This window comes from Cryptomeria japonica, chromosome 6 (assembly GCF_030272615.1).
Source record: "Cryptomeria japonica chromosome 6, Sugi_1.0, whole genome shotgun sequence".
NCBI classification, from domain to species: Eukaryota; Viridiplantae; Streptophyta; class Pinopsida; order Cupressales; family Cupressaceae; genus Cryptomeria; species Cryptomeria japonica.
The window spans coordinates 488,039,795-488,051,449 of NC_081410.1; the positions used below are offsets into that span (position 1 = coordinate 488,039,795).

An 11,655-nucleotide genomic window follows, 5' to 3' on the forward strand; every position below is an offset into this window, starting at 1 on the left:
AGACAAAAAGCCAGCAAGAAACCGAAAGAAGCAAATGGAAAGCACATAAACAACTAAGGGACAGCCACAAGAAACAGACCTAAGAAAGGTTTATAATAAGCTCCGCCGCTTCTTGCTCCAACTGGACCATAGAGGCAACAACACTCTTCAGTTCTTCCAGTGCCTTGGCTTGCTAGGTCATCTTCCTAGTACTTGCTCGAGTTCTTTTGCCATGACCAGTAGTCCCCCCTTCAAGAGTCAGAATCTTATCCTCAGTAGTTTCAATTGTGTTCTTTTCCTGATGGATCTGTTCCTGTATGTTGATCATCACACTGAAGCTATCATTAGAGGCTTTTAGAATTTTTCTGCTTTGTTCTCCAATTTTCTTCAGGGTATTCTCATGATTGAGTACTCGCTTCTCTAGATCATTGAATCTAGACTCCACAACCTTAAATTGAGATCCATACGCTCCAGTGATAGCCTCCGCATCAATGATTCCTCTTGCTTGTTCTTCAGACTATCCATCTCTGAATAGACCCAGTCAATAATCTTGTAGAACTCCATCATCCCACTCTTCGCGGTATTCAACATAGTGATAGGAGAGTTACTACTATCTATGTTGAGCTCATGAGCACTATTATCCAAAGTCTCCACATTAGCCCTAGTTGTTTTATCATTGGGAGGCAGAGTATCACCTTCCCTCACCGTCTTTCCATCTTCTTCAACATCATCTATATTTTTATTGGGTCTAGAAGATTGGATTGGACATTTAGAGAATCATTCCCTTTCTCTGGGCTGATACGAGAAGCTAAAATATGAATTATGTGAAGCTAAAATATAATAATATTATTTATTTTTAAGGCAGTGATCTAATTTAAAAGATTTTGCAGGTATTGTGATCCAACTCGCTCCATTCTTTTGCTTCGTGCAACAGAGCTTTGATGATCTATGGGACTAAGCACATAGAACCATATTGAAATTTTTCATTCGTTTAAGTTTATTTGTTGTTTATCTTAATTTTTACTTATTCTAACTTCACATTTTGTGTTCAAGTGTTTGAATTATTTATTTTGTAGTGATCAAAACTAGTTGCCATTACAATAGGTATTCGTCGTTGCATTCAAGAATCGAAAGCTTCAAGTGCCCGAGAATCCCGAAGATCTCTACGAGCGGGATGACAAGGAAGCAATTTTGGTTACCGATAGGCTTCTGCATACAGATCAATTCAAGTATGTGATTTAATACTACGTAACCAATTAAAACACAGTAAAATTCTTGTACATCAAACACATGGATTAACTTTTCCCTGTATGGAGATTACAGATTCCTCGACAAAGCGGCTGTAGAAACAGAGAATGGCAAGGGAAAAAGTTCCTGGTATTTGTGCAGTGTGACCCAAGTAGAAGAAGCCAAAATTATAGTGCGAATGATGCCCATATTTGCAAGCACAGTATTGATGAGCACATGCTTAGCACAACTGCAGACATTTACTGTTAATCAAGGTGTGACCATGGATAGAAGCATGGGAAAGAATTTCGAAATTCCAGCACCATCTCTGGCTGTAATTCCTTTACTATTTCTAAATTTCATGACTCCAATCTATGACAGATTTGTTGTTCCCCTTGCACGAAGATTCAGTGGACATGAATCTGGAATTACACACTTGCAAAGAATTGGAATTGGATTAGTATTGTCTGCCATATCCATGGCCATCGCTGCTCTTGTGGAGGTGAAGAGAAAAAATGTGGCAATAGAGAAAGGAATGGAGGATTTTATACCAATTCTGATGCCACCTATTCCAATGAGTGTCTTCTGGTTGGGATTTCAGTACTTCGTTTTTGGAATTTCAGACCTCTTCACCTATGTGGGTATGTTGCAATTCTTCTACAGTGAAGCTCCTGCGACTATGAGGTCCTTTGCCACTTCTTTTACATTTGCTTCCTTGTCCATGGGTTACTTTCTCAGCAGTGTCTTCGTTTCTATTATTAACTCTGCTACTCGCAACATCACCGGGAGCCATGGCTGGCTTCATGGTCATAACATCAACCGCAATCACCTTGATCTATTTTACTGGTTTCTTGCTATTCTTAGCATACTCAACTTTTTCAATTACCTTTTCTGGTCAAGCTGGTACAAGCACAAGCCAGTAGATCTATATGAGCCTTCTATTAAACAGTCCAAGGAGGAAATATAAATGTTCTTTAATTGCTCAAATAAGCATTGGGATATTATTCCATCTTCTCACAACTCGCTTCTTTAGTGTAGTCTGAGAGTAGAATGGATAAGACCTGTCCCAGTCATTTCTCTCTTTTCCGTTTCGTTTTTAAAAGTTCATCATCCCTTTTGTAGAATGATATGCTTATCAGTTCTAAGTCATGTTCAATTGATGTCTTTCAATTTTCGCTAAGTGAAAAGATGAACTCATTAATTATTTCTACTAAGTGAAACAGATCTTTTATTTTTTGGATTGGAGCACTGTACACGTATAAATATGATTTTTAAAAAATATCGAGATTATATTGTTTAAGGTGACTTTTATGGGGAGACTACTGTAACCAAATATTATTTCTTTTAAGAGAATACGATTGTGCCAAATAAGGTTAACAATCTTTAATAAATAAACAATAAATGTAATGATAAAGTAAACATTTATTTATTAATTTTTTTTTTTTTTTGATGGAGATCTATTAATTTATTTTGGATAGTGTAATAGTCTTATAAATATATATATATATATATATATATATATGTATGATTGTAAGGGTTAAAATTATTCCGTTTAGATAAAATGAGAGAGGTTATGAGTCTTTACATAATAGACATAATGCTAAGACAGGGGTCTCTTGAGGAGTGAGAGAAACCATCAAACAAACTAGTTGACAAAAAGGAACTAGAACTAGTTGACAACCAAAAGCAACAAACAACAAAAAAACTAAACCAAATATCGAAGGGAACCAAACGACCTACACTGCCCATAGAAGACACAAATCGATGGTTTACCTAGTGGGGTTTTTCAGCTTGCCAATCCTAGTGAAGCACTTTAACCTTCCCATAAAAAGACAATATTTTGTTGAACATTTGCTCAAAGAGATAGCAAGGGACTTCAGTGTAGTCTTAACCAAGGATTCAATAGGCTTTGAAACATTGGCTAATGTCATTTCCAAGTAGTGCTTCCTCTTCGCATGTCTTCTATTAATCAGTTCTTGGATAGCTTGCAAAGAAGTTGAATTTTTTTCTTACTATTTCATTGTTGAGGGCCACCATCTCATCCAATTTTTTTTGTAAGAGTATCATGGTTGCCCTATAATTCCACAATAACCCTAGCCATCTCCTTCCTTTCCTCCCTCTGGTCCAACTTACAATTGAGAGCCTTAATTTCCTCCTCTAGATTATTCCATTTCTTGAGCCTCTTCGCTAGGTCATTAGCTACCAACCATACCCTTTCATCTTTATCTTCCATCACCCAAATAGAAGCTCTAGTGTCATCTGTGGCCAATGCCTCCAATCTATTAATTCTCTTCTTTGTAATATTAAACTATATAAGGAGGTAGTGAATGATGACATTATGCCTTTTATAGGAACCACAAAGTTCATTACCCTACTCAACAATTTCCAATAAATCCCACTCCTGAGGGGAAGAAACAGGGGAGGGAGGAGGGGGCGTAGAAGGGGTAGAAGATTTCACATTGGGGTTGGTTGAATTCCACTTAGTGCTTGTGGACCAAGAGGAATTAGATTCCTTAGAAGCAATTTCCTCAACACCCCACACTTCAAACATTTTCTTTAGGAGGAGTAGGGGGTTCTTCTTTTTGGAAAAATAGTTGGGATTAACCTGGGTAGGCATTCCTTTAGACTTGGGGGTAATTAGAGCACTAGGAGTGTCCTCACAATTAGGGATTCAAAAAATTTCAACAAAAAAGGTGGGGTTAGGGAGGGGACCAAAGGGGTTAATGGAGGGCTTAGGGACCGCTAGTAGGGGTTATAGCTATGTAGGAATTTTATCGCCTTAGGATTACTCCTTGATGTAGGGGGAGGACATTCTTGGAATAGAAGAAAAAATCTAGTAGGGGAAGTTCATTTTCACACTGCACCTGAGATAATTTAGCATTGGGGATAATTGGGAGTGAAAAAATTTAAATCTACCATACAAGGTAATGTATTTCATTAGGTAGCACAACCACTTTCCAAATGCTAGGAAGATATTCCGTATTAAAACTGTGTTGTAGATGAGCAACGTTTTCACCTAGCTCTAAGAACCTCTTGAAGTCAATTTTGTAAATGCCCCTTAGGTTTTCTGGGCAAGGTCACTTCTTGTGCAATAAAATCAGTAGTAGTAGTAATAGACTCCATGAATATAGTGAAAACCACACACCCAATACTAACTTCACCCTCACTTCAAGAGTGAGAAAACTATTTTGAGAGAGAAGGGTTTTAAAACCCTTCATGCCATCAACACAGGGTGTAAGATTACCTCTCTCAGCTAAAGGCCAAATATACCATTTTTTTTGAACATATCACAATTATCTAGCTCAGTTTAGATGATATTACACCCCATAGTCTGCTCCAAGAAAAACTAGTAATAGTGATGAGATTTAAGGGTTATGAAAACTACCTCTAGGAAAGAGACGACAACTGGAGGTATTGGGATAGGTGTTTCTTTCATTGGATTTAATAAGACATCTCTATGTCATTAAATGATTGAAGGACACGATGGACAAGACAAAAAAAAAAATTAGTCAATCCTTAGATCTTTATCATCATTGGGATTTATGTTTGCTTGTATCATGACATGAATGTCATCAAGTAGCATGTGCAATTCCATCCATATTTTGAGATGGTTGGAGAAAGGTCCGATGTTTTCCAACCTATCCATAGATTTGTTCCCATATCTAAGGCTATGGGTGATTCTTATGTGGCCAAATGTGGATAGGAAACTTTGGCATTTAGTGATGAGGTCTTTCATACTCCAGCTTGGTGTAGCTTTACCTTGAAGCATCATGATAACATTGTTTGAGTCAACCTTTATAATAATTCTTTAATAACCTCTATCCATAGAAATTGAGATGCCATAAAAAGCCATTACAACTTCAACCAAATTGGAAGTTTGAGTATGAAGGTTACCCACATAGGCCAAAACTAGCTTGCCATTTGGGTCCTTGATGACCCCACCTCCTCTCGCCCAACACAGGTTACGTAAGGTTTAAAATTGTTTATCTTGTATTTTTTTTAATTTTATTTCAAATTTATATTGATTAGATTATTTTAATACAACTATTGTTATATAACTCACATGTTTATGAATACAAGTTAAAAATTCACATAATATTTATCCTGACTAGTCCTAACTCTCATCTTATCCATTCAACTATCTAGGCAAGTATGTGGACCCAAAAAATAATTTACTTCAATGTGATGGTATGAATATGACTATAGAAGGTTTAAATTCAAATTTGATATTGGGTCCAAATCAACTCCTTTCTAAATAACCATTACCTAACTACTTGACTACAAAACATTTTAAATTACATGGTAGGTTGTTGAATAAAAAAATAAAAAATCTAATTTATTTTTATGAATGAAGAAGATCCATCATAATATTTCATAGAATTATTATTCATAATACCAATAAATTACATTGAAACTTATACATTTAATAATAAACTAGGTTATGGATAGCAAGGAAAAGAAAGTGTGGTGTAGCTTGTGATAGTTGGCAGATGATTTTGTACATTTTGTGAGTGCAAAGGAGGGCAAATTAGATTTTCTTCAACCATCATCACACAACTTGTTCTACAACAAATTCATCCATAATGGAGACATATACATCTTATTCTCCATTTAAAATTTCTCTCTTCATTATCAATGATCTATATAGTCGTGCGATATATGTTGTACTTAGACAAGCATGATTTACAAAGGAGCAAGTACCCACTATTATAGGTGAAAGACCATTTAAGAGCATTAGGGATAAAATCACTACAGATGAATCTATGTTAGATTCTTGATATTTTTAAAGGCATGAATGTTTAACTTCAGTTTGTGATAAACATTGACTATAGCGTTGAAGGCAATGACATGGATGATTTTGTTGGAGAAGATATCATTAGTCACTTCTATTGAATGCTAATGCCTAAATAAGTACATCAAGATTTTTTTTAATTACATTGGTGTGTTATATAATGTCGTTTTAGCCATCTTTGATGTAATTCAATTATATAGGGAAGACACTTTCACTATGAGTTTAGGAATATGTAGGGGAAACCAACTTGCTATGCCAAATACTCACATTATTTTGCATCAACTAATGGGTGGAATAAGGGGGGAATCATATAATGTCGAGAATTAGGAACCTCTAGATGATGTTGTTTTTGAAGATTATAGTCTTGAAGATACTATGAATGGGTTCATACTTTAAGCCTTCACAATTGGAGGTTGTAAGCAATCGAGGTAGGAGGTCATCTATCATTCTGAGCTAGCTTCTCACTTAGGGATGTTTCATTGCATGAGAAGCATCTTTTTTCTATCTTTGAAGAAAAGAGGAGGCTTGGCATTATGTGGCACTTGAAGTTGCAAGGAGGGGCTAGATTTATTTTGGGTGTACTTGGTGCATTCATGTTTGGTTTGTGATTATAATGATGGATTGTTTCCATAGCATTGGAGGAGGTATTAGACACATTCAAAGGATATGTGGACTTTTAGAGGAAAAGTGTCTTATGTGCAACACTAGAGGAGGCATTAGATACACTTAGAGTAGATGTGAAATTTCAAAGGAAATGTGTCTCATTGTGCATGGAGGTTGTGAACAATTTTATGTTCTCTCATGTTGTGTAGATGGTTGTAGGTTCTACAGTTAGGAGATCCATTGATACAGTCAATCTGGTGTTTCCTGGGTGAGTGAGGAGAATTGGTGAAGGAGCTCAATCAAAGTCTCCAAAAGGGTTGTGTTCAACCCTTGCATTGTTCCACTCTTTTTCAAATTAATATAATAAGGGGGGAATATTGTATAATATACATTTGTAGGTTATTTTTTAGTAGTTTTAGATAGGTTAATAAATAAATATTTAGTTTCTAAGAGTTAGTTGATAGGAAGCTATTTCATGTAGGGTATTTATGAATAAAATGACAAGTTTATAAAGCCAATGCTATTTTTTAAGACCACCCCAATTAAATCAATTTAATATCAATTTCAATATTGAAATTCGATTCTAGTTTTTCTCTTTTGCGCTCTTAGTTCTTAACATAGTAAAGAAGATATAGTTGATCACAATACCTATGTTGTGTTTATGAATAAGAAATATATTTCTTTTACTACTCACATCTTATCTTTTTATCTTGTATAATTGGGTAATGATTGTAAATCCTATATATTTGGTTGACACTCTTCCCAAATTATTGATTAAAAAATATACAAATTAAAAATGCTTATTTAAAAGAGGTGAAAAGGTTAATTGTATAATTTCTTACTTGGTTTGTTAACCCACCTACCACCCAAGTATCATCTTAATCCATACCTCCAAATTCGTTCATCAAATATTGCATGTGTTTAGTTACTTCTCCTATCTCTACAATTTATCCTCTCCCTATTCTTGTTTTCACTTTAAACTATTTGATATGTATAGAATTTTTAATTTAATCCTAACCATCCCATTTTTGGGGTGCATTCATCCCATCCCATCTTTTTGGTGTCCCCTTTCAACTTTCTAGTATTTTTCCTTCATAACACACCAATAATATCACAAATACCTCTATTCCTATCAGTGTGATCACCACTAATTATTCTCATCTTACTAGTACGTTATCTATGCTATACATTTTTCATTCGACCATCTTCCCTCATCTATGATCCAATTAATACCCCACCCCTTGTTTTTCATGGCCACTACAACCATCTCTAGTCTTGACATACTCTTTTAAAAAATTGTTATAATATAACATAAAATTGATACCTTATTGTATGTAATAAAATTAATAAAAAAATGAAGCAAATTTGAAAGAATAAAACATAAACCAAATCAAATCGAAAGCAAGAGATGCAAGGGATTGAAGGGGCTTGGATGATTCTACTCTATCACTAGATTGATGTCCGTAGAGATTGAATCGTTTGCAAGTGGCGAATAAGGTTTTGAAATCTAAGTAGAGAAAGGAAGGGGAATGGGAGGAGTGAGAGGGAATCATTTTATATTAATTTAAGGTTGTTGAAACTATTGTGGATAATCATATTCTTTCAAAGGAAGGGACAATTAATTACAGTACTCTCCCTTTTTAGAATATCATTTAAAAATTAAAAATTAAAATATTTATGGTTTTCAATATAAAAAATAATAAATTTGATGTAATGATTAGTATCTATCTTTAGGAATATCATAATTAGCAAATCTACTTTTAGAGGAATATAGGTAAAGTATACCAAAAGATGTCATATTTGTCCATTATTCCACTTAAAAATTTATTTATATTATTTGTCACATCTCAATTCTATGCCTCTTTTATTACTCAATATATTTGACGAGGAAAATAAGACTTGCTTGTATCTATAGTCAATGTATTAAATATATATTATATGTATATATTTTAATATTAGAAAACATATATTTTAGTTTTAAATTGAACATTATAAATTCTAATATATTTATATTAATACCTTTATTTAAAAAAATAAAGTTGCATGTTTTAAATAAACATTTATAAATAAAGAAAAACATATTATTTATATAGTAAAAGCAAATTATAAAATAGTTTAATTTATTATAAAATGTGTCCTATTTTTCCTTTTATTTAAAAAAGAAGAAAGAGAAAGAGTAAAGTAAACCTATTTTTAAATAAGAAAAGTTTACTTTAACTCCACTTTAAAAGGGAGGGTGAATGAGTCTAATGTGAGCCTTCAAGGAGAAGAATCTTAAGCTAAGAAAGGTGATGGGCTTGGCTTTGGTAGCTCTAAGTCTCAGAGGGCTTCGGTGGATGCTGAAGGTGTGGGGGAAAATAATCCCTAATTTGATGTCATGCTGCATCTTGCTTGCCTTTTTTATTATATGGGTTTCAAATTTTAGCTCTAGGCCCCGTCCCTCATTATCTGCTGGTGAAGTTCTCTTTAGTTGTGCTCTCAAATTTTGTTTTAAGATCCTATGCCCTTTAATTGTGTTCACTTGTATATGCAGATTGAGTGATGCTCTCTGTTATTTCTCCTTTTTCTCAAATTTTGTTGTTGTGAGTAAAGTTTTTGATGCAGATTGAGATTCTCTCTCTACCTTAGTAGTTTTAGTTTCTATTTGGTGCTCTCGAGTTTATTAATGTTTTTCTCTCCTCTTTTGGGCTTGGGTGTTGTTCTCTAGTTTTGGTTATCTAACTATGTTACAGATGGAGCTAGGCTCTCTATGTTTTTTGTCATATTTTTAGCTTCCTTGAACCCTATTTATTTTCTTCTATTATTAATATAATAAGTTTATGCACTCACACTTTACCTTAAAATAATAATAATAATATAATACTCTAATTATTCTTAAACTTGTTAATTTAATTAAACAAACATTAAAAAAGAAATTTATTACTTATTAATTGTGAGAGTATATAATACTAATATTAATAATAACATAATACCTTAATTAACATGTTTTTATTAAATGGTTATTTCTAGGCTGTTGTGGCCATTTAGAGCTCAATGGTTACGCAATTCTTGTTTGCAGTTGTGGGATCCAAGAGTTTACTTTATTTTTGGCTTTCTTCCGATCTTCTCCATTTGAGGAAGTGTGTTCTCCTATAGATGTGAAGATCTCCCTCTTGGACTTGACAAGGGCTTGGCCTCCTTTACGTCTTTCTTCTTGTCTCATGGATCCTATTGAGGTAGAGGCTTCTCTTATCAAGGTAGAGATTTTTTTTTGTGGGAAATGTTGGAAGCTACTTGGAGGGGTCTGATGTTTTTCTACTAGTGGTCGTTGATCGCTCTATTGATGTAGATGCCTTCTTTTTTCTGCTCTGTCTTTTGTCTCCTATGGAGGTTGTGACCAACATGGAGTTCAAGATTTTGGTGCTTTCAAGGATCGTGTTTTTCTTCCAGGTGAAGATTATGGGAGACTTTTCAAAACACATATTTTTTTGTTAGTAACATTTTAATGTCCCTTGAAGTGAAGGTTATGGGAACCTTGGTAAAACCCATGTCAATGGTTAAGGGATCTTGTAAAAAATTTCTTTAAATGATTATTTGAGGTCATAATGTCCTAGGTATTCTTATTGGTTTAGCCAATTCTTTGATGCTTATTTGATTTGACTTGGTTGTGTGGTGGATGCTTATTATTTTCTGGTGTATTTTTTCCAACGTTCCTTGTAGGGGCTCTAGATGCCCTCTAATTCCAGAAGGCTTTGGGTCCTTTCAAAACTTGTTATTCAAGGTTTCGAGTCCCCGCAAAACCTATTTTCCCCTTAATTAAAAACATGTTTATATTAAATTAATATCCATGTAGCTCTCTTAAATATTAATATAGTTTTATTATATGTATATGGGCATAGTTCTCCAGAGAGGTGATTCCTTTTTTAATTCATAGTTTTTAGTAGACACTTTAGGCTTGCCAAAGATAGATGGATTAAGCTCCATGAGTGACACTTAGTGTGTACACATTTAGAAAGAATAAAAAAAATGATAAAATGTAGGAGAGAAAAATATAGTAGTGATGTAATTTAAAATGGATAATGCTATAGTTGTAAAAGAGTACATGAATAATGCTATGTGTAGACGTATAAAAATGACCATATTCCTAAATGAATATTTTATGTTCATTTTTCTATTTAATTAAATCCAATTTAATTAAATTATCCACATTCCTCTATTTAATTAAGTAAATTACTCAATTTATTTAAATTAAATTCACCATACCCATTTAATGAATAAATCATTTGATTCAATTAAATTCCCCCTATCCACTTTTAATTAAATTCAAATATAATTAAATAGTTATCCTAAATTAAATAAATCTAATTTATTTAATTAAAACCAAATTGAATGAAATTCATTAAATTCAATTAAATCCTATTATCCCTCCATCCACTTGCAAAATCCTACATCTCCCACTTGCCTTCCTAAACCCCTTTCTAATCCCTTCTAGACTCTTCTAATCGCTTCTAATTAGCCTAACCCATCTTCTAAACTTTGTCACATCCCTAAGCAAGGGGAGGTCACTTCTTAATTCCTCAAAGTCTTTGATAACCATTAAAGGCTTCAAGCCTTCAACCACTTAATTCCTCAAAGTCTTTGATAACCATTAAAGGCTTCAAGCCTTCAACCACTTAATTCCCCAAAGTCTTCATAACCATTAATGGTTAACTCAAACCCTCTTACATGGTTAAAGAATTTCTTTTAACTCAACCTTCATCCAACCCAAGGGTCTCATCAAGCATTTAATGCTTTTACCATGATTATCTCTTAATCATTTGCACAAGGGTTTATCCTTGGATTAACTCTTAATCCATTGGGTAATCTTAATTTAGGCTTGACCCTTACCTTCTAGATAACCACAAGGTCTTCTCAGGCATTTAATGCCTCCAACCCCTTCTCTCAACCCAACCCTATGTTGACACTTGTCACCATTTCATTGGTGCAAATTGCAAACATGGATCCCCAACTTTCAAACTCAACTCTTGATCAACTCTTTCAATCCTGACCATCCATTGCCCTGTTTTTGCTATAAA

At 33.9% G+C, this 11,655-nt stretch overlaps 1 protein-coding gene across 1 annotated transcript in view; it reads left to right on the forward strand.

Moving 5' to 3' along the window:
* Positions 1–2,173, forward strand: part of LOC131052762 (protein NRT1/ PTR FAMILY 4.5-like) — a 73,657-nt gene extending 71,484 nt beyond the window's left edge. Inside the window, exons 5-6 of the mRNA XM_059222110.1 lie at positions 1,084–1,208; positions 1,303–2,173. Coding sequence (XP_059078093.1) covers positions 1,084–1,208; positions 1,303–2,173 — 996 coding nt within the window. The remainder of the gene's footprint in view (positions 1–1,083; positions 1,209–1,302) is intronic.
* Positions 2,174–11,655: the final 9,482 nt, after the last annotated feature.